This window comes from Carlito syrichta, unplaced genomic scaffold (assembly GCF_000164805.1).
Source record: "Carlito syrichta isolate Samal-C Ts95f unplaced genomic scaffold, Tarsius_syrichta-2.0.1 Scaffold317479, whole genome shotgun sequence".
NCBI classification, from domain to species: domain Eukaryota; kingdom Metazoa; phylum Chordata; class Mammalia; order Primates; family Tarsiidae; genus Carlito; species Carlito syrichta.
The window spans coordinates 189,355-213,338 of record NW_007261575.1 but is presented as its reverse complement, the minus strand read 5'-3'; the positions used below and the strand labels follow the sequence as shown (position 1 = coordinate 213,338).

General features: G+C 44.2%; 1 protein-coding gene across 4 annotated transcripts in view; it reads left to right on the top strand.

The window, feature by feature from the left end:
- LOC103277367 (myosin regulatory light chain 12B) overlaps nt 1–23,984 on the top strand; it is a 37,151-nt gene that overhangs the window by 13,023 nt on the left and 144 nt on the right. For 3 of the 4 annotated variants that reach the window (XM_021707413.1, XM_008074757.1, XM_021707414.1), the window contains 2 exons: nt 2,717–2,878; nt 3,992–4,512. In XM_021707413.1, the coding sequence (XP_021563088.1) occupies nt 2,717–2,878; nt 3,992–4,164 (335 nt within the window). In that variant the 3' untranslated portion in view covers nt 4,165–4,512. Of the gene's footprint in view, nt 1–2,716; nt 2,879–3,991; nt 4,513–23,984 lie in introns of those variants that run through there. The other variant, XR_002481359.1, reaches the window with a different exon arrangement.

Sequence of the window (23,984 nt, the reverse complement as noted above, 5' to 3'; positions counted from 1 at the left end):
CTTTTTTTTTTTTTTTTTTAGTTGGAGACTCACTCTGTTGCCCTGGCTGGAGTGTAGTGGCACAGCCTTGACCTGCTGAGCTCAGACCATCCTTCCACCTCAGCCTTCCAAGTAGCTGGAACTATAGGCACATGCCACGATGTTGGGCTAAATTTTTTATTTATTGTAGAGACAAGGTCTCACCAAGTTGCCCAGGCTGGTCTCTGACCCCTGGGTTCAGGCAATCGTTTGACCTCCACCTCCCAAAGTGCTGGGATTATAGGCATAAGCCACTGCACCCAGCCCTAATTTTTATATTAGTACATTGAGTAGGTTTATCGTTGAATTGGTAGAGACAGGTAGGATTGCAAATGCAGGAAAATAGATGCCAACATGGTATTTATAGTTCGCCCAAATTCCCAGGATTAAGACTGGCCGGGTACAGTGTCTCATACCTGTAGTCTCAGCACTTTGGGAGACCGAGGCAGAAGGATTGCTTGAGCCCAGGAGTTTGAGACCAGCTCAGGCAACATAGTGAGACATCATCTCTACAAAAAAAAAAAAAATTAGAAAATAGTCTGGTGTGGTGGCACATGCCTATAGTCCCAGCTCCTTGGGAGGCTGAAACTGAAGGATCGCCTCAGCCCAGGAGTTTGAGCCTGTGGTGAGCTGTGATCGTGCCACTGCACTACAACCTGGACAAGAGCAAGACCCCTAACTCAAAAAAAACCAAAAAAACAAAAAACTTACACATGAACAATAATTCTAGCGCTTAGTTGGGTATAATTTTGAGAAGCTTCCTTAGATATGCATATCTGACTAATTGATGTTGTTTTCCTATAGAATCATATAAACTTAATGTAGGAAAGACCTTTAAGATGCTAACTGAAGTCCATTTTACAGATTTTTAATTTTTTTTTTTGAGTTGGAGTCTCACTCTGTCGCCCAGACTGGAGTGCAGTGGCTGCTCCTGGCCACCGCAGCCTCTACCTGCTGGGCTCCGGCGATCCTTCCGCCTCAGCCTTCCAAGTGGCTGGAACTATAGGCGCTTGCTATCACGCCCGGCTAATTTTTTGATTTATTGTAGAGATGAGGTCTCACCAAGTTGCCCAGGCAGGTCTTGAACCCACAGGCTCAGGCAATTCACTCACCTCGGCCTCCCAAGGCACAGGATTATAGGCTGAGCCACCGAGCCCGGCCAATTTTTAATTTTTTTAATTTTAATTTTTTGAGTTGGAGTCTCACTCTGTTGCCCAGGCTGCATTTCAGTGGCACGCTCGTGGCCACCCCAGTGTTGACCTGCTGGGCTCTGGCGATCCTTCCACCTCAGCCTTCCAAGTAGCCGGAACTACAGGCGTGCACTACCACACCCAGCTTATTTTTTATTATTGTAGAGACAAGGGCTCGCCAAGTTGCCCAGGCTGGTCTCGAACCCACAGGCTCAGGCAATCCACTCACCTTGGCCTCCAAAGTGCTAGGATTACAGACTGAGCCACCGTGTCCAGCTTACAGACTTTTTAAAAAGTAAACCCTAGATAGGAGCTGTACTAAAGGATCCAGAATACTGGTTTTAAATCCTGGTTCTGCCATCTCCTAGGTCACACAGGCAGTGTAGAATTGGGATTCAAACTCAGTATTCAGATTATTTGTTCAGTGTTGCTTTCCCTAAACCATGGGGCCCCCACAAACACTCCCATCATGTCTGGCCATTCCAGGGGGATTTCTCCCAACTCCTAGGAAACAGCTGGGGGAGTTCCCTCACCACTGCACTAAAACAGGAGAAGTATGAGAAGTGTTCTCAGTTGGAACTGAGATTAAGATTGTCCATTACTAACAGTAGTCGATTAATAAGACTACAGTTCAGCAACATGTATAAATAGCATTTGGAGATATCTGACCATCTAATTTAACATTGTTCAGAATTCAAAATGAGGTCCCAATTCTAACCTAACCTAATAGTTTTAACTTAAATAACCAACTTATAAATACAAATTAGAAGCATACAACTCATGGGCAACTGTACCAAAATTGGAAATAAGAAAATTTAGATTTTTTTAATAACTCATATTGAAATAATTCCCTTGAAGGACCTTTAACATTATTGACATTCAAGATGTAATAATGTTATATTACCTGATTTTGGGCTTTTGTTTTTTTTCTGTTTTAAATGAAAATAAGAGAAAGTTGACATAGAGTACCAGTGAATAAACAACGTTCCACCTGAGCCCAGATTGTAGTTTTTTTTTTTTTTTTTTTGAGTTGGAGTCTCACTCTGTCACTCAGACTGGAGTGCAATGGCTGCTCCCGGCCACTGCAGCCTCAACCTGCTGGGCTCCGGCGATCCTTCCGCCTCAGCCTTCCGAGTAGCTGGATCTACAGGCGCGTGCTATCACGCCCAGCTGATTTTTTGATTTATTGTAGAGATGAGGTATTGTCAAGTTGCCCAGGCAGGTCTCGAACCTGCAGGCTCAGGCAATCCACTCACCTCGGCCTCCCAAAGTGCTGGAATTACAGGCTGAACCACCGAACCCGGCCCAGATTGTATTTTTATAATGATATGTCAATGATTTTTTTAAGTTGTCAAAAATTGTTAACATGTTCTTAGTGAAAGTTAATTGACAAATTAATGTAAGTGAACATGATATAAATTTTAAAAATATGTTGGGGAGAATAGCAACATAACTATTTATTGAAATTAGTTCTTTGTCCTTAAATGTTGAAATGTGGATTCCGACAGGGAAGAATCCCACTGATGCCTATCTTGATGCCATGATGAATGAGGCCCCAGGCCCCATCAACTTCACCATGTTCCTCACCATGTTTGGTGAGAAGTTAAATGGCACCGATCCTGAAGATGTCATCAGAAATGCTTTTGCTTGCTTTGATGAAGAAGCAACAGGTGAGTACCATTTGTTTATGCCAAACCTCATTCCAGACTATATGGAGCACTTCTCTGAAATAGGAGGGTTTTCTTTCCTCCTTTCTTTCCCTCCCTTCCTTTTTCTTTCTTTCTGTTTATTTAATGTATAGATGAGGGTTAGAAGTCAGGATTAGGTATGTAAGTGGTCTATGTACAGGTGAAGTTTGGGCCTCCACTTGTCCTCACTTCCCCTGGTTTAGGATCAGGTACACTTAGTGGTGTTATGTGTGCCCCCCGCTTCCCTGGCAGTGTCCTGCCACTGCTGATCCCTCTCTTGTAGAATTGTGATGAATGTTTAGGACCCACTTACGAGTGAGAATGTGTGGAATTCAATTGTTTCTGTGATAGATCCCTGAGTGTGATGGGCTCTGAATACATCCAAGTTGCTACAGAGTTCATAATTTTGTCCTTCTATATGGCTGTACAATACTTCATCAGGTATATGTGCCACATTTTCTTTTTTTTTTTTTTTTGAGTCGGAGTCTCACTCTGTCGCCCAGACTGGAGTGCAGCGGCCACTCCCGGCCACCGCAGCCTCGACCTGCTGGGCTCCGGCGATCCTTCCACCTCAGCCTTCCAAGTAGCCGGAACTACAGGCATACGCTACCATGCCCAGCTGATTTTTTTCTTTATTGTAGAGATGCTACCCGCGGGCTCAGGCAGTCCACTCACCTCAGCCTCCCAAAGGCGCGGGATTACAGGCTGAGCCACCGAGCCTGGCCACATTTTCTTTATCTAGTCCACTTTCAGTGGACAGCAGGGTTGGTACCATGTTTTTGCTATTGCGAATAATGCTGCAATAGACATGCATATGCAAGTATCTTCTTTTCCTCTAGAACATACTTGCTTAAGACTAATTTTGAAAGCATATGATCTATTTCTGAGCTTTTAAATGATTTGATATATTAATAAAGAACTCAAAGTATTTGGAAAACACAGTGATATTGTTATCTATTGCCTTAGTTCACATATTTATTTTGTTTATGAAGATATGAGTATTCTGAAATATTTTGTAAGATTGGCTAGACTATGAAATGAACCATTGAAGTGCCAGGAAGTATTTCTGACTCTCTTCTTTCTGTTGCCTTTCAGGCACCATCCAGGAAGATTACCTGAGAGAGCTGCTGACAACCATGGGGGACCGGTTCACAGACGAGGAAGTGGACGAGCTGTACAGAGAAGCACCTATCGACAAAAAGGGGAATTTCAACTACATCGAGTTCACGCGCATCCTTAAACACGGAGCGAAAGACAAAGATGACTGAAAGAACTTTAGCTAAAACCTTCCAGTTACGTTGTCTTACTCTCTTTTTTATTTTTCAGACACTCCCCCTGTCCTTATAGAACCTGTTGCATGCAACTTAAGTTTCACAGCTTTGCTTTTTTTTTCTTTTTTTGGTGTATTTATTCTAGACTTTTCTGCCACCTAGCACTTGTATAATCAGACTGGAAATGGGGATGAGGTTGTAAATTGTATTGAAAAAGAAATCGTGAATAAAAATCAACAAATGTGAAAGCCCAGGAAAATATATCCGTATTTCTGGTTTTGCTGGATTTTTACATTTTTATATAATAAAAATGCTATTTTGAAATAAAGATTATGCTGACTCAAATGCAATGTAATGGCAAGTAAAACAAATGATTGGTAGGTGGGTGTGGTCATTTTTTCAAGTTTCAAACTTTATATAATTCAGATTTTCTGGCAAAATTGGTTCTTCACATACATGGGACAGTGTTCTTCAGAACTTTCAAGTATCCTTTAACATTATGCTTCTGTTTTTTCATGCTTCTAATGAGTCAGATGTTTAAACTATTAAACTATTATAGGATATATTTGGAGAAACATTAAACATTGTATTGATCTAAGATTCTAAGAAGTTGAGGCAAAATTCTGAGGAATAGTTATTAAACATTTACTATGTATAGGGCATTGTGCATATGCAATTTTCACTGAATCCTTCCAGCAACCTTGTGAGATAGGTGTGTTTTGTTTTTGCGTAGGAGTCTCCCAGGCTAGAGTGCAGTGGTACACTCACAGCTACTGCAGCCTCAACCTGCTGGCTCAGGCAATCCTTCCACCTCAGCCTTCCAAGTAGCTGTAACTACAGGTGCGTACCACCGTGCCTGGCTAATATATATATATATTTTTTTCACTTACTGTAGAGACAAGGTCTTGCCATGTTGCCCAGGCTGATCTTAAAGCCCTGAAATCCTGGGCTCAGGCAATCCTCTTGTCTCTGCCTCCCAAAGTGCTGGAATTACAGGCATAGCTCCTATGCCTGGTTGAGATGGATTTTTATTATCCCTATATTTCAAGTGGAAGGACTGAGCTCAGAGTAGTTGAGTAATTGATCAGAATCCCTATTTGGTTTTTTTGTTTGTTTGTTTGTTTGTTTGAGTTGGAGTCTCACTCTCACCCAGACTGGAGTGCAGCGGCCGCTCCCGGCCACCACAGCCTCGACCTGCCGGGCTCCGGCAATCCTTCCGCCTCAGTCTTCCAAGTAGCTGGAACTACAGGCGCGCGCTACGACGCCCAGCTGATTTTTTGATTTATTGTACAGATGAGGTCTCGCCAAGTTGCCCAGGTGGGTCTCGAACCCGCGGGCTCAAGCAATCCACTCACCTCAGCCTCCCAAAGGCGCGGGATTACAGGCTGAGCCACCAAGCCCGGCTCAGAATCTCTATTTGTAACTTAGAGTTGGAATTCCAACCCAGGACACCTAACTCAGCTGGTATTGCTGGAACCATGAGGCTGTTTCTGTGAATAGCACCAAATGCCTGTAAGAGTCAAGATTCAATGTTCGGTTTCATTGTAACATAATTCTGTAGTCATTGTTGTGATTTAAAATAATCTTGGGGTAATTGATTATTGGAACAGTTTCAGAAAATTCTATCCCAGGTAAAAAATAGAAGATAAAAGATTAATACTGTTGTGTGTTTGAAAGCATTTCACATATTATATAGACTGTAGGGAAGAACTGAATACATAGACAAGGTTGTTGTGAGCTCACTTAAAATCCTCAAGGCCAAGCAGTATAAGAACTAAGAAAAATCCAAAGGAAAAAACCTATTTTTAAAAATTGCCCAGCATTCAATATCTATTCCTTCTAAAAGTATTGTAATGTACTTTTATCTGCTTAAAAGTACATTTATATGTTGTTTAACATTTGTGCTTTACAGCTTGATTCAGTAGGCCAATCTGTTCCCTTGCTATCACTGAACTTTTCTGGGCTTCCTTTTTATCATCTAGAATGAGGGAGCAGCTCGACTCTAGGATCTAGTACAGTGCCTTGCAGCTCCTAGAGGCTTTTACCTTTATTACTGTGCCTCATGGCCCATAAAGTATTATTCCTACTTTTTATCATTAATAGAGCTGAAGTTTAGCAAAACAAGCTCCTGTCCAAGGTTCCACATGTATAAGAATTCAGGTTGGCTCCTTTTTCCACTTAGAAACTTAAGGCTACCATGGAGTGTCACAAAACCAGGTGGAGAATTGCTTTATGTTTAAGGAAAGGGAAAAATAACAGTGGGACGATCTTGATCATCATTAAGCCATGATTTATGGGTCGCCGGTTAAGCGCCAGACACTGTTGCAAGGTTTGGGGATCACGGAGGGCAGGACAGACAAGGACACCACCCTCGGCCGCATTCTCTAGTGATACCATCCACAGGCAGTATCAGAAGTAATGTGCACACATGCCAGAGGGTGTCAGGAAAAGCCTCTGAGATCTGAATGACAAGAATGGGGTCCCCGTGTGAAAACCAAGGTGAGGCTGTTGGCTCAGAGGGACCCTCCCTCTCCCCCTAAAGGCACTCAGAAGAGTACAAGGAGTTATTTGCTGCAGAGGTCAAGTGTGAAATCAGGGCTTCAGGCAGGAAGAGACATGAGTGGTGTTTTAAAAACTGCGACTTCACTACTGGGTATGGGATGAAAGGACAAGAATAGAAGCAAGAAGACCAGCTAGGAGGCTATAGCCTCCTTGTCCAAGTGAGAGGAGAGCAGCCAGGACAGGTAGTGGGGAGATGGCTGTAAAGTGCCTTTCCTGGTCCTCCTATCCAACTCTGCGATGTTATCATCTCTGGCAAAATTGTAACTGCACTTATTCTATTCCTCTGCTTAAAGTCAGATCTGAAAAATTAGGGGAGGAAAGTTTTGAAGATTAAAAACAAAGACAGTTATTTCTCGAATGCCTGAATGTCTTGTGTTTACCTGACACCATTCTGCTTTATCTACATTATCTGCCAAGAGCTTGTGGAATCCAGTATTGTAAGGTGCGTGAGTCAAGACCTTGTTTCTCTTCGGTATCCAATAAATATCACTAGTGATGATGACGACAACTCTATTTCATGTCTTTTTCTTTTAGACAATCACATAGTGATGATTTCCTAAGTTGGCAATTGATACTGCAGTCATCACAGTGAGAATGTGTGCGTGTGTGTGAGATCATAGTGACAATGTACTGAGCATTTACTATGTACTAAGCACGTTACACGACTGCCCTTTGAGACAGGTATTTTTATTATCCCTTTTCTACAGATGAAGCATCAAGAGCAGAGAAGGAACTTCCCAAGGTTACACAAGAAGTAAGCAGTGTGAGCCCAAGCAGCAGAACTCCAGAACCCGCCTCCCAGAAAGACGATGATGGAAACAGCACCAGTTCTTTCTTGCCATGGTAGAGCAGGTTTTTGTTTTGTTTTTGGTCCTGGTCTCACTCTGTCACCTAGGCTGTAGTGCAGGGTGTTATCATGGCTCACTTTAGCCTTGACTACAGGCTAGGATTAGCTGGGATTACAGGAGCTGGGATATAGGCATGCGTCACCATGCCCAGCTAACTTTATATTATTTTTTGCAAAGAAGAGATCTCACTATGTAGCTGAGGCTGGTCTCGAACTCCTGGGCTCAAGCGATCCTCTTGCCTCAGGCTCCCAAAGTGCTGGGATTATAGGCATGAGCCACTGCGCCCAACCTGTGGAACAGTTTTTAAAGCATTCGTGGCTGGGCTCAGTGGCTCAGCCTGTAATCCCAGCACTTTGGGAGACCTAGGCGAGTGGATGGCCTGAGCGCATGGGTTCAAGACCAGGCAACTTGGCGAGACCTTGTCTCTACAATAAATCAAAAATTAGCTGGGCATGGTGGCATGCCTCTGCAGTTCCAGCTACTTGGAAGGCTGAGGAAGGATTGCTTGAGCCCAGCAGGTCGAGGCTGTGGTGGCAGTGAGCTTGCCACTGCACTCCAACCTGGGCAACAGAGTGAGACTCAAAAAATATATATATACATAGTCTATCCTGAAAAGTAGTAATGATATCAATGTTGCATTCCTAAGTTGATATGTCTTAAAATGTAAGAAACACAGAAATAGAAAAAGAAATGGATATTTCTTAAAATATAAGAAATAGTCTTTGAAATATAAACATATAAACGACTGAAAAATTTGGTGTGAAAAGGCCTTATAAAAACATCTGGTGGCTGGGTGTCGTAGCTCACACCCATAATCGCAGCACTTTGTGAAGCTGAGGCAGAAGGATCACTTTAGCCCAAGGGTTTGAGATCAGCCTGGGCAACATAGCAAGACTCCTCACTACAAAAAAATCAAACAATTAGTGGGGCGTTGTGGCACTTGCCTGTAATCTCAGCTACTTGAGCGGCTGAGGCTGCAGTGAGTTGTGATGGGGATACTGTTCCAGTCTGGATGATGGAGTGAGACCCCGAGCAAAAAAAAAAAAAAATCATCTGTGAAATTTGAATGAAGAAGCCAGGCTCGGTGGCTCAGCCTGTAATCCCACGCCTTTGGGAGGCTGAGGTGAGTGGATTGCCGAGCCCGTGGGTTTGAGACCCGCCTGGGCAGTGAGACCTCATCTCTACAATAAATAAAAAAATCAGCCAGGCGTGGTAGTGCATGCCTGTAATTCCGGCTACTCGGAAGGTGGAGGTGGAAGGATTGCCGGAGCCCAGCAGGTCGAGGCTGCGGTGGCCGGGAGCGGCCACTGCACTCCAGTCTGGGCGACAGAGTGAAACTCAAACTCAAATCAAAAAAAAAAAAGAAATTTGAATGAAGATGTGGAGGTGTATCATATACTAACATTTTGAGAAAAGGTTTCTTGGGTAGAAATCTGGCAAAGATTATTGATTGCACGTGTCACACTCTGTATGTAGTCTCTTCCGTAGATAAATTGTCGTATGTAATTTTAGGGACAATAATTAGGCATGTCACTAGGTGGCACTATTATTCCTAGTATAGCACTATAGCAACCCATTCCTTAATGAACTTAAAGATGAAGCAGTCAAATCAAGAGTGTGCAGACAGCATTAGTCCCAATAAGGCTGCAACGTTGTCAAACTTGTTTCTTAAAGAGAAAGAAGTGATGAAAAGTCTATTACAGTGAAATTCATGCTAGTCTCCAAACCCCACACTTGGGAAGTGACCTCTAGGAGTTCTTTTTACAAATACCAATGGCAAATGCTGACTGCCTGCTTGCCTACCTTCTTTCCTCCCTTCTTTCCATCATTCATTTGCAAATATTCATTGAATGGCTTGGAAAGTCCCAGAATCTCAGCTAGGCTCTGGACTTTTTCACACTGAAGTAATGACCTTTGTCGAAAAATCTCAACACTTTGGGAGGCGGAGGCAAGAGGCTTGCCTAAGCCCAGGGATTGGAGGCCAGCCTGGGCAACATGGTAAGACCGCATCTCTACAATAAATCAAAAAATTAGCTGGGCATGGTGGTGTACACCTGTAGATCCAGCTACTTGCAAGATTGAGGTGGAAGGTTCGCCTGAGCCCAGCAGGTCGAGGCTGCAGTGACCGTGAGCATGCCACTGCACTCCAGCCTGGGTGACAGGTTGAGACTCAAACTCGGAAAAAAAAAAAGAAAGTAAACCGGGCTCGGTGGTTCAGCCTGTAATCCCATGCTTTGGGAGGCTGAGGTGAGTGGATTGCCTGAGCCCGCAGGTTCGAGACCCACCTGGGCAACTTGGCGACACCTCATCTCTACAATAAATTAAAAAATTAGCTGGGCATGGTAGTGCGCGCCTGTAATTCCAGCTACTTGGAAGGCTGAGGTGAAAGGATCGCCGGAGCCTAACAGGTCAAGGCTGCGGTGGCCAGGAGCGTGCCACTGCACTCCAGTCTGGGAGACAGAGTGAGATTCCAACTCAAAAAAAAAAAAAGTAAGTAAGATCTAGACTTTGTGCTTACAAGACCTGACTTCCTCCATTTACGGACTAGATGATCTTGAGCAAGCCATTGTTGTTATCCCCTCTATTTTAGAGGTGAGAAGACCAAAGCACAAAGTCAGTGGATATGTACGAAAATACTTTTGTGAAATTGTGCTTTCTATATGATTGCTATTATTACTACCTCAAGAATGTTGAGAACGACTCTGTAATAGGTTGTAGATAATATACTCGATTAAGTCACACAATCTAAGCTGGTTAAGATCAGCTTTAACACAAATGACCTATGAGACAGCTTCTTAGTGAAGTTGTTTTCTGCCTCTTAGAAATATGTCAGAATAAAAAAGTAAAATATATAGACCTGAAGTGCTTTGGCAGAAGGATACCAGAAGTATTTTGTGAGACGTCTATGAATGGGTATGTTTAAATATTTTTAAATGTTTCAACATATCTTGCAGGAAACCAACCTCATCTTTGACCAATTCTAACTTCTCCTGAAGTGAACTGTCGTCCCAGGACACAAGGCTTCCTTTCAGACACACATTCTGAATGACCATGATGATGATGGTGCATATTTCCTTATGGACGCAGATAAATAGCACAGAAAAATATATCTGAATACCTTAATCTGTCCACGTTTTTAAATAATCTGTGTGAGTTGACAATGGCTCATTTAAGAGGATTGCTTGTACTTTTCTCAAGTAATCTTTTTTTTTTTTTTTTTTTGAGTTGGAGTCTCACTCTGTCACCCAAACTGGAGTGCAGTGGCATGCTCCTGGCCACAGCAGCCTCGACCTGCTGGGCTCTGGTGATCCTTTCGCCTCAGCCTTCCAAGTAGCTAGAACTATAGGCGCACGCTACCACACCCGGCTAATTTTTTATTTATTGTAGAAATGAGGTGCCGCCAAGTTGCCCAGGCTGGTCTTGAACCCGTGGGCTCAGGCAATCCACTCACCTCGGCCTCCCAAAGTGCTGGAATTACAGGCTGACCCACCGAGCCTGGCCAAGTAATCTTTTTTATGTGATCTGTTTATTCAGCTCTTACTGAAGTGTACCGTATATTCAGGAGTTGAGGGTGATACAAAAACTAGGATCCCTTTCTTTGGTAGTTTTCTGATGCCCAGCACTTTGGCAGCACATAATAGACGTTAGTTCCCTCCCCTCACCAGAGTACCAAACACACTTCAGGTACCACGGTGTCTGCCAGCTCACCCAAGAGGTCAAAGATAGTTTTTTTGTTTTGTTTTTTTTTGAGTTGTAGTCTCACTCTGTCGCCCAGACTGGAGTGCACCACAGCCTCGACCTGCTGGGCTCTGGCGATCCTTCCGCCTCAGCCTTCCAAGTAGCACGCTACCACGCCCGGTTAATTTTTTTGATTTATTGTAGAGATGAGGTCTCGCCAAGTTACCCAGGCGGGTCTCGAACTCGCAGGCTCAGGCAATCCACTCACCTCAGCCTCCCAAGAAGCGGGATTACAGGCTGAGCCATCGAGCCCCACTCAAAGAGTTTTTAGAAAATGCTGGCTCTGACAATGAAGCTTGTTTTCTCAGCACTACCACTGTTTGACTTCACACCAGCCAATCACATAGCTAAGGACTCAAAAAAGCACATTTTTAAAAAAACTGTTAATTCTGAGTTTTGTATAGAAAATGTCCAAGATTTCCTGCTTACTTTAGGCAGCTAAAGAAATTTGATATATTATCTGTTACATCTCTACCAGATTATAAACAGTTGGGAGCAGGGTCTGCTCGCTGAAAGGCTTCTTGAGAGAAACTCCCACTTCTCAGAAGAGGAAGGCTCCCAAGACCTCCAGAACTAGCCTGCTAATCCAGGTTCTTTCTTACCCTCTTCTCACTCAGTTTAACAGGCAGCGGGATCGGCTGGCCCTGCCCAACTCAGAGCTTTTCCTTTTGTTTTTAAATTGTCCTTGAGTTCTGCATCTTTCTTATCCCTCTTCTCCCGCCTCCTCTTCCCCTCAGTGTTTTCACACCTTTGGGGCCCAAACCTTGAATGTAAATATGAAAAGACAAGAATCTGTAAGCCAGCAGAGAAGCAAACAGGGAACAATACCTACATCCGTGGGAATAAATAGAGCGATTTCAGAAAACAATCCCAATGGCGAATTTTAATCAGTGATGCTGAGAAAAGCTTCCCAAGTAAAAAGGGTGGTTGTTGGAAGGCTCTCTCCTTACCCTGAATTCTTAGATCTAAGAGAGCTAGGGGATCTTTGCAGTCCTTAAACTACGCAGCATTCATGTAACTTTTTTCCACACCCTGTTTGTGAGTCTGGCTGCTGCTTTCCCTGTTAAAAGACAAAAGGAGTCTGCAACCCCAACCTCTACACAGAACACCCAGAGCACCAACCTAACCCAGGCAGGAAGCCCCCTTTATCTGATGGGCTTGCCATGCAAAGTAGGCGACCATCGTTGGCTGGAGGATGGGGGGGAGTCCATTGTGCCCAGCTGGGGAAGGGATGGAAGGGAACCTGTCACTTGTCCACGATGGCCATGCTGGAGAGACGCACAAATGGAGGCTGGCCGTGAACTAGGTGAAACAGAAGGCAAGTGGATGCAGTTGAGTTATTTCAAAGAGGAATCACACAAGGTCATTTTTTAAAGGTGAAAAATAAGCATATCTCTATGATAGCGGGGATTGAAAATTTTAGTACTCTATTTATTTTTTCTATATATATCTTTGTCTCTATTCATATGGTTTTTGTTGTGATTTTTTTTTTCTTTTTGACCACATGTGCTGCAGTCTGTCACCTGCACCATTTTGCTACTGCACCTGAATATATCAAAACAGACCTCAGTTTTGAATCTTCCCTGGCACATTTTTCTTTTATTTGAAAAGATGCATTTGATTTAGAAAATACAAGGACATTACCCTACTTTCTTTGCATCTGGGCTAAATTGGAAGTAGGCAGCAAAACAGACTACTTTCTGACTGATGGAAGAGAAGCTGACTAAGTCTGAGGGCAGATGGGCTGGCCATGTGGACCGGGAATGTGGGCTGGGGTGGGCTGGGTGTGTAGGCCAGGGCCAGGTGTGCATCCCAATCTTTGTGCTTCATTGTGTCACAGAGGCCAGAAATGACAAGAGGCCATGAAACATGTGACCTGGATTTAAAACAGAGTCCAGATAGCGTCATACTGTATTTAGAAATCTAGTAATACGTTATATGTTTCGTGTGTGTGTGCACGTGTGTGTGCTTATACAGACATAAACCTGCCAAACATCTCTGGTATAACAACCAGAAGCTGGTTGCTGTGGAGATGGGAATTTAGCAACCATGGACCAGGAATGAGAGGAAAACTTAATTTCATTGTAAACATTTTCCTTTTAAAAAAATTTTGGAATTTGTGCTTGCAATTCCCATTGAAAACTAAAACATTTGATAATAATCTTAACTAAAGAATATATTCCACAAGATGAGGCGCTTCTAAAAGTAGTTCCCTTGAACAATATCTCTCTTCTCCTAAGAGTAATGAAATCCTACTTGTCACCTCAGTTTGACGGGAGATTAACATGGCTCGCTGGTCTGCCCATTATGGTTTTACTAACAAAGATATTGAATGGCCAACCATGCATTCCCATGTAAACAAGGGGCTGTTGAATACCATGGGTTTGAGGTCCCTGAGAGCAAAAGATGGTGATGACTTTGGTGTATGTGGAAAAGATGACAAGGACTTGGGCGTATGCATCGGTTAGGCCTGGTTGCCACCTTCCTGCCCCTGTCGCTGGGAGGCCCATGTTCTTGGAAATATCTGAACTGAGGCTGGAATAGTGGAGACTGATAAAATGAATGAGCTGGAAGAGGCAGGAGGGGCACACGCGATTCAGCTTGTGGAGACCCCTCCTCCCCTTCCCCAGATGCCAGAGCAGGTAGAACACCCAGCCTCGCAGAACCCTTTGGCTACGCCATCTTGGTTCACTCTGCCATCTTGGTTCACTCTGCTGCCACCATTAGATGGGTGTTCAGTCTCCTGGGATGTGAATCTAGGCCTTCCTCCCATTGTTCCCAGATTGTCCAACATGATCCCTTCTCCTTCTTTGCATGTGGCCTGGAACACATAGATGACGGCACAGAATAAATCTGCCTTACTCGGGTAGCTTATTTGTTCATCTAACGAACTGTGTGGAACAATTACCATTTGCCAAAAGCTGTTTTAGGCTCTGGAGATGCCAGACCTTAGGAAGTTCATGATCTTGTGGAAAAGATAGATTATTTTTTAACAACATGCTTGTGATAGTCTGATAAGTATTCATGTAAGCTAAGCTTGGGTAATATAGCAATATCCGGAGAGGGCATCTGACCCAGACTGTGGGTAGTGCAGATCAAAGAAGCGACACAGCTGACCCTAGTTGGGCATGTGGGAGAGTGGGAATGTGTGTATTGTTGCTGGTCAGCAGGGGAAGTGGGTGTTGAGAAGAGTGCAGGACATTCCACAGAGTCACTTATATGCAGAATGAGAAACAACCATGGCATATTAGGAATTTTGAATTGCCCGGCATGGCGGAAGCATAAAGTCTGAGATAGGATAAGAAACGGGAAGAGAAGATGAAGAACTTTAAATGTGGAGCTAAGGAGTTTGGAGGAATCTTAAGCAGGAGAATAACATGATTTAATAAAATTTGTTCTTTACAAAGATCATAGACAACAGTAGACAAGGGTATTGGTGGAGGGAAATCAATACTGGGTTTTAGAGGTAGGAGACTAGTTAAGTTGTTTCTAGCACTTCAGCCAATGATCAAGATGGTGAAGAAGGCAACAGTTGCAGGATATGAGAAAAACAGAGACAAAAACAATAATAGTGACTCCTACATCCAACAGTAAGATGACTGTCCACTCCTAATAAATAGGGATTAGGATGTCAACACAGGTCTACCTGAAAGGAGTTAGGAGAAATGACCAGATGGCATCCAAGCCTATGTCAGATCAAGGCCTAGGTAAGTAGCCCAAAGCCAATACCAATATCAAATGCATTCAAACTCGGCCAGGAGGAGGGAACTGAGACACAAGCCAGGTGGAATGGAGAGTAAAGGAAGAAAGTGAAGATAGCCTGATTTTGTGGGGCACTTGCAATGGCTGGTGAGTGATCTAGGCAGACACTGTCTCTAAAACAAAACAAACAAACAAAAAAACCAGAGATTTGTTTTTTAAAGCTCTGGCAGCTGGGAAGTCCAAGGTCAAAGCAAGTATCTAGCAAGTGCCTCCTTGCTGCATCATTCTAGGGTGAAAGGTACAGAGCAAATGATTATGCATGCTAGAGAGATGGGAAGGGGACTGATCTTATTCTTTTTTTTTTTTTTGAATTGGAGTCTCACCCTGTGACCCAGACTGGAGTGCAGTGGCACACTCCTGGCCACTGCAGCCTCGACCTGCTGGGCTCAGGCAGTCCTTCCACCTCAGCCTTCCAAGTAGCTGGAACTACAGGCATGCACCACCACGCCCAGCTAATTTTTCGATTTATTGTAGAGATGAGGTCTCGCCAAGTTGCCCAGGCTGGTGTCGAATCCATGGACTCAGGCAATCCTCTCACCTTGGCCTCCCAAAGTGCTGGGATTATAGGCATGAACCACTGTGCCCGTCCTGAACTTATTCTTTTATTAAGAACCCACTCCCATGATGATGGCATTAATTCATTCATATGAAATTAGGGCTCTCATGACCTAATCATCACTTAAAGAGTCTGCTTCTAAACACTTTTCCATTGCAGATGAAGTTTCCAGCACATGAACATTCATACTACAGCAATTGGTGGTAATCAAAACCAGATTATAATAATTAAATTAGAAAAAGGAGAGATAAGGAAGAACTTAACTTGATGTAATCCTTACCTCCACGTAGGCTGACCAACTGTCCCTGTTTGCTGAGGTCTGGGGTCCCCATGATACTGGACTTGTGGTGCTAAAACTGGTGAGAGAGGAGATAGCTAGAGAAAAGCTAGGCAGACAGGGCAGGTTCCCCAGTAATAGCGTAGCAAACTTCCAGCAGGCCTCTAGTGCTGATACACTCACTTTGGGTTGGTAAACAAGCTCCCTACCAGTCTCTCAAGCTGGAGTGTAAGTACTCACTGCTAGGATAGAAAAACAACCAAACATCTTACTGCCAAGTGCTGACCAATCAGCTCACCATTAGGCCCCTACTTCCTGCCAATTAGCCCTTAGTACTGACCAATCAGCACATGTTAGTGCCAACCAATCAGCTCACAGTTAGTGCCAACCAATCAGCTCAGTCTTAGGGCTGTATAAGCAACAGGTTTTGGCCACCGCTGACTGGCAACCCCCTCAGGTTCTCTCCCGTGGTGGTATCTTTTCTGTCTTTTTTCTTTTTCTTTTTCTTTTTTTTTTTTGAGTTGGGGTCTCACTCTGTCGCCCTGACTGGAGTGCAGTAGCCGCTCCCGGCCACCGCAGCCTCAACCTGCTGGGCTCCGGCGATTCTTCCGCCTCACCTTCTAAGTAGCTGGAACTACAGGCGCGCGCTACCACGCCCGGCTAATTTTTATTTATTTATTTATTGTAGAGATGAGGCCTCGCCAAGTTGCCCAGGCGGGTCTCGAACCCGCGGGCTCAGGCAGTCCACTCACCTTAGCCTCCCAAGGGTGCGGGATTACAGGCTGAGCCACTGAGCCCAGCTTTTTCTGTCTTTTCTACAAATCCTGCTTTTTCCTGTTCCATTTGGTGTCCTCATTCCTCTGGGCATGATACAAGAACCCTGACCTGAAGAGCTGCAGAAGACGGTCAGAGCTGAAGAGCCATGCACCCCAGAGGAGCCAGTTGAACTGGAAAAGCTGTCGGCAGGAGGCAAGACTCCAGAGCGGAGACATTCCTGGGGACTGCTACACTCTCAGGGCTTGGCTTGCCAGAGCCAACAGTTCTGGGACTAGGTTTGCCAGTCCATGGAGCTGACCCTCTCTGGGGCTGGACTGGCTGACCTGAAAAATCCATGTCACTGGGAAAGTACCAGGCAAACTGGATCAAGTTATTCATCTGCCTCTAGGTACACTATCAGGCAGGCTATTCTAGAGACCACAAAATAGGGTGAAAGAAAATTAGGTCATTTAATTCACAAGGTTTATTAAGTAATTTTTTTTCTTTTTCTTTTCTTTTTTTTTTTCTTTGAGTTGGAGTCTCACTCTGTCGCCCAGACTGGAGTGCAGTGGCACGCTCCTGGCCACCACAGCCTCAACCTGCTGGGCTCCGGCCATCCTTCCACCTCAGCCTTCCAAGTAGCCAGAACTATAGGTGTGCACTACCATGCCGGGCTAATTTTTTTGATTTATTGTAGAGATTAGGTCTCGCCAAATTGCCCAGGTGGGTCTTGAACCCACAAGCTCAGGCAATCCACTCGCCTCGGCCTCCCAAAGTGATGGGATTGCAGGCTGAGCCTCCGAGCCCAACCCATACTTGCACTTTCAAAGAGATGGAGGGACAAGTAGCCTGTACACAACTGAAACTTACCAATAAACTGCTGAGGGCCTGTGGATTTATCTGAGAGCACACAGGGCAGGAATACCCATCACCATTCAGTTGCTGATTTAAGGATGCAGTAGTAGCCTGATTTGTGGGGGACTTGCAATGGCTGTTAAGTGGTGGTAGGCATACAATGTCTCTAAAACAAAAAAACAAACACAAAAAACATGTATTTCTTACAGCTCTTATAGTACTATTCTGAAGTATACATGATCTGTGCCTTATTAATATTTCAGGTTTACTTGGTCCTTCTATATTTTCCTATTTACAAGTAACAATTGGTGATTCCATCCTTTTAGGGTTTAGTTTTAGTTTTTGTTTTTTGGAGGGGTGGGGGACAAGGTCTTGTTCTGTCACCGAGGCTGGAATGCAGTGGCAAAGTCATAGTTTACTGCAGCCTTGAACTCCTGGGCTCAGATGATCCTCCAGCCTCGATCTCCCAAGTAGATAGGACCATAGGTGCACACCATCATGCCCGGCTTATTTTTTTTTATTTTTATTTTTTGAGTTGGAGTCTCACTCTGTCGCCCAGACTGGAGTGCTGTGGCCGCTCCCGGCCACCGCAGCCTCGATCTGCTGGGCTCCGGCAATCCTTCCACCTCAGCCTTCCAAGTAGTTGGAACTACAGTTTCACACTGCCATGCCCGGCTTATTTTTTTTTATTTATTGTAGAGATGAGGTCTCGCCAAGTTGCCCAGGTGGGTCTCGAACCCGCGGGCTCAGGCAATCCACTCGCCTTGGACTCCCAAAGCGCAGGATTACAGGCTGAGCCACCGAGCCTGGCAATTTTTAAATGTTTTGTAGAGACAAGATCTTGCTGTGTTGCCAAAGCTGGTCTCAAACTCCTGGGGTCAATCCTCCTGCCTCAGCCTCCCAAAGTGCTAGGATTACAGGCAAGAGCCACCATGCAGGATCTCACTCTGTCATCCAGGCTGGAAAACAGTGTTGTGATCATAGTTTACTGCAGCCTTGAACTCCTGGGCTCAGATGATCCTCCAGCCTCGATCTCCCAAGTAGATAGGACCATAGGTGCACACCATCATGCCCGGCTTATTTTTTTTTATTTTTATTTTTTGAGTTGGAGTCTCACTCTGTCGCCCAGACTGGAGTGCTGTGGCCGCTCCCGGCCACCGCAGCCTCGATCTGCTGGGCTCCGGCAATCCTTCCACCTCAGCCTTCCAAGTAGTTGGAACTACAGTTTCACACTGCCATGCCCGGCTTATTTTTTTTTATTTATTGTAGAGATGAGGTCTCGCCAAGTTGCCCAGGTGGGTCTCGAACCCGCGGGCTCAGGCAATCCACTCGCCTTGGACTCCCAAAGCGCAGGATTACAGGCTGAGCCACCGAGCCTGGCAATTTTTAAATGTTTTGTAGAGACAAGATCTTGCTGTGTTGCCAAAGCTGGTCTCAAACTCCTGGGGTCAATCCTCCTGCCTCAGCCTCCCAAAGTGCTAGGATTACAGGCAAGAGCCACCATGCAGGATCTCACTCTGTCATCCAGGCTGGAAAACAGTGTTGTGATCATAGTTTACTGCAGCCTTGAACTCCTGGGCTCAGATGATCCTCCAGCCTCGATCTCCCAAGTAGATAGGACCATAGGTGCACACCATCATGCCCGGCTTATTTTTTTTTATTTTTATTTTTTGAGTTGGAGTCTCACTCTGTCGCCCAGACTGGAGTGCTGTGGCCGCTCCCGGCCACCGCAGCCTCGATCTGCTGGGCTCCGGCAATCCTTCCACCTCAGCCTTCCAAGTAGTTGGAACTACAGTTTCACACTGCCATGCCCGGCTTATTTTTTTTTATTTATTGTAGAGATGAGGTCTCGCTGCCCAGGCGGGTCTCGAACCCGCGGGCTCAGGCAGTCCACTCACCTCAGCCTCCCAAAGGCACGGGATTACAGGCTGAGCCACCAAGCCCAGCTCCGGCTTATTTTTTAATCTTTTGTAGGGAGTCTTGCTATGTTGCCCAAGCTGATCTTGAACACCTGGACTCAAGTGACTCTCCTGCTTCAGCCTCCCAAAGCACTAGGATTACAGGCAAGAGCCACTGTGCCACCTGCATCATTTTAATCTATGTTTATCAAGCATGTACTCAGTGTGTACTATCTATGTTTCACTCAGAAGATTTCTAATGTAACACATTTGCTATCATTCTCAACATGTTTTGTGAGTTTCACCTGTTGTTCTACTTGTTTGTCTTTCTTGTTATTCATAGAAGAATGACTATTCTCAAATACTACAGATAAATCATATTATAGAAATAATATCATGAAGAGACAAACATGGTAATAATATCATGAAGATGCAGCCGTCAGAGTGGCAGTTAGACTTTCTGAATCAAGTGGAAGCAATCTTTTTCTGTGTAACTTTAATGCTTCCTCCAAAATGCATATTTAACCAATCTGAAAATTTTACACCAGTATCTTTAGAGCTCTCACAATTTTTTTTACTATTTCCTCCAATTTAAAGTTCAGGCTCAATTTATAGCAATTGCACTCCATACAAAAATGTTTTAGAGAAAGAAGGGAATATAATTGATGTTTGTGAAGTTGGAGGACAGGTCAACATGATATGGAACTTGGGGCTGTATTGAAAATGAGAGGGAGAAAGGGGTTTTCTACAGGGATTTACAGAATCATGAGATTTAAAAAATGAATAAACTGAAGCTAATAGAACTGGAGAAGATGTTTAAGCCAGAGACATAAGAAGTTTATTGATGAAGCATGATTCTTGAAAAAGCAAAAAAAAGATGGAATCCAGATCAGGTGGAGGGAGCATTGATAGGATATCGCCTCCTTTTATGCTAGAGGAGAGAAGAAATAATTAACGAGTAGCAAGGCAAATATATTTCAGTGGTGGATGGGGTTTACCATGTATGTCTCAGTTTTCTCTGAGAAGTAGCTTGGGCCTTAAACAATTACTTCCAAGCTTTGATTGGTTGATTGAGCTACAAATGTTTATTTATTATCCGGTGTGGTGTGGTGACCTTGTATTGACTTGGTTATGTGAGTGACATTTCCCACAATTTAATTGCTTGTATGTTTCTGGCTATAGTGAGCCACAAGGGGGATTCTTGTGAGAGTCAGAAGGCAGATGGGAAGCAGCAGCCATTTTGTAGCTCACACACATTGTTGCTGGTCTGCTGACTCACCTCATTGGCATGAAGTAGCACCAGCTCTGCCTTCCCCTGGATCCTCCCTCAGCTTCTCTGAGTCCTGGGCCTGGGGTGTGTGTGTGTGTGTGTGTGTGTGTATAGTTCCACGAAAACTGGCTCCTACTATCAACAACAGAGGCAATAAGAACTGACATGAGTTTCAATTTGTCCTCCTAGGCTTTAGTTTATGCTGGGGTTCCAGCCTGTTCTTAATCTTCTCCACTTTATATCTGTTTTCCTTTCCCAACTCTCCACCCTCCGGACTTCAGGCTTAAGTGTCAGATGAGAAGACCACAACCTTACAGAGACTGCTTAACTAGTTCCAACAATTGTGAAAGGCCAAATTTTTATAAAACAATCCTCTCAGATCATACCAGCGTTTGTGTTAATAATATCAGGACGGGGGCTATCCATGCCAGGAAAGCCCAGCCATGTGATTAGAGAGTTTGGGCCTTGAGCCATGTGATATCAGCCTGACCTCTGATCTCCAGGGAAGGAAGAAGGGCTGGAGATTGAATTCGATCATATTGCCAATGATTCAATCAATCATGCCTATATAATGAAACCCCAATAAAAATTCTAAACATGGAAGCTAGGGTAAACTTCCAGGGTGGTAATCATACCTCAGTGTGCCAGGAGGGTGACAGGTCCTGGGCACATAGAAGTTTTGAGTCTGGGACCTTCCTAGACTTTGTTCTATGTGTCTCTTCATTTGACAGCCCCTGGTTCATAGCCTTCGCAATAAAACTGCAATCGTTTAAGTATAGTGTTTTCCTGAGTCCTGTCTTTTAGGTGAATTATCAGACCTGAGCGATATTGTCAGTATGAACCCTTGAATTTGTAGATGGTTGGTAAGAAGCACAGGTGACCCAGGAAACCTGGAGCTTACAGCTGGTATCTGAAGCAAGAGGAATCTGTGCGCTTAACCTGTGAAATTTTTCCTCCAGGTGGTTAGTGTTAGAATTGCAATGCAAAATAATATAATGATCTCCCTTGTAGGGCATCACACAGCTTCAAAAATAGTCAATTCATGGCCAAACTTGCTTCGTCTATAAATCCCTTATATTTTCCTTCCCATCCTTATTCCTTTACCCCTTTTATATATTACCACTTAATTATTTTGAATCAAATCATTGACGTATCATTTTGTCCATACATATTAAAACAGATATCTCTAAAAAACAAGACCCCCTCTTTAAATGACCACAATGCCATTAATGTATCTTAAGAAATTGACAGGGACTTCTCAGTATCATTACGTAAGAATATTGTGTTCAAATTTCCCCTGTGGTCTCAAAAAAAAAATTTTTCTTTTAAACTGGTTTGCTCAAATCAAGATCCTAACAAAGTCTCTACGTTGCATCTTGATAGGTCTCAGTTTCATTTAATCTGTATGTTCTCTTTTATTTCCTTTTTAAACTAATTTTTGTCTTATCCTCCATGCAGAAATATTTTTTATTAAATATTATTTTTCCCTTCTTTATTTGCCTGCAATTTATTTGTTGAAGAGACTTATTTGCAATTTATTTGTTGCAATTTGTTACCATTTATTTGTTGATGAAATTGGGTATATTTTCCAGTAGAGTGGTACTTTTAAAACGTAACTTAAACATAAATCAATTAGCCGGGCATAGTAGCACGCACCTGTAGTTCCAGCTACTCGGAAGGCTAAGGCAGAAGGATCGCCAGAGCCCAGCAGGTCGAGGCTGCGGTGGGCGGGAGCGGCCACTGCACTCCAGTCTGGGCGACAGAGTGAGACTCCAACTCAAAAAAAAAAGTAGAAGACAGGAATAAAAGTTAAGATTTACTTGTATAGAAGGAAAGGCCCTTGGGCAGTGGAATGAGGAAAGGGGGCAGCTGTGGACATAGGTGGGTACCGAGGTTGTAGACAGCAACTGCACAGTGGTTCTTGAAGCCAGTCCAAATCCTGCTCACCAGATGCACATGTGGGGCTTGTTAGAAACAGTGTCCTCAGGCAGGCACAGTGGCTCAGCCTGCCATCCCAGCACTTTGGGAGGCCGAGGCGAGAGGATTGCCTGAGCCCGCGGATTTGAGACCAGCCTGGACAACTTGGTGAGACCTCGTCTCTACAATAAATCACAAAAAAAGCCTAGCCGGACGTGGTGGCGCACGTCTGTAGTTTCAGCTATTTGGAATACTGAGGCAGAAGGATCGCCTAAGTCCAGCAGGTCCAGGTTGCAGTGGCCATGTGTGTGCCACTGCACTCAAGCCTAGGCAACAGAATGAGACTCCCACTCAAAAAAAAAGAAAAGAAAAAAAGAAACTGTCCTCTTCTGGCCCATCAAATCAGAATCTCTGGACAAAAGAGCTGTGGAATATGCTTGACAGGTACTCTAGAAATTCTGAGGTAGAGTGAATTGAGAAACCACTGACCTTTATCCAGTGCCTTATATAGTCGTACACCACATAACAACAGACTTCATATATGATGGTGGTTCCATAATTTTTTTTTTTTAAGTAGGAATCTCACTGAGTCACCCACGCTGGAGTGCAGCAGCACACTCACAGCCACCGCAGCCTCGACCTGCTGGGCTCAGGCGATCTTTCTGCCTCAGTCTTCCAAGTAGCTAGAACCACAGGCATGCGCCACCACACCAGACTAATTTTTTTGATTTATTGTAGAGATGAGGTCTCACCAAGTTGCCTAGGTTGGTTGTGACCCCCTGGATTCAGGCAGTCCTCTAGCCTCTGCCTCCCAAAGTGCTGGGATTACAGGTGTGAAACACTGTTCCTGGCTGGTCCCATGAGATTATAATGGAGCTGAAAAATTCCTATCATCTTGTGACATTGGAGCCATTATTGTGATGTCATAGCACAATGCATTACTCACATGGTGATGCTGGTGTAAACAAACTTGTACTTCCAGGAGTAAAAAAAGCATCACACATACAGTCATGTACAGTATATGATACTTGATAATGATAAACTACTATGTTACTGGTTTATGTACTAACTATACTATAATATGCTTTTAATCATATTTTAATGTGTACTCTTTCTACTTATATAACTTAAAAAGTGAATTGTAAGCCAGGCTCTGTGGCTCAGCCTGTAATCCCATGCTTTGGGAGGCTGGGGTGAGTGGATTGCCTGAGCCCGTGAGTTCAAGACCCACTTGGGCAACTTGGCGAGACCTCGTCTCTACAATAAATCAAAAAATTAGCTGGGGGTGCTAGCGCACGCCAGTAGTTCCAGATACTTGGAAAGCTGAGGCGGAAGGATCACCAGAGCCCAGCAGGTTGAGGCTGCGGTGGTCGGGAAC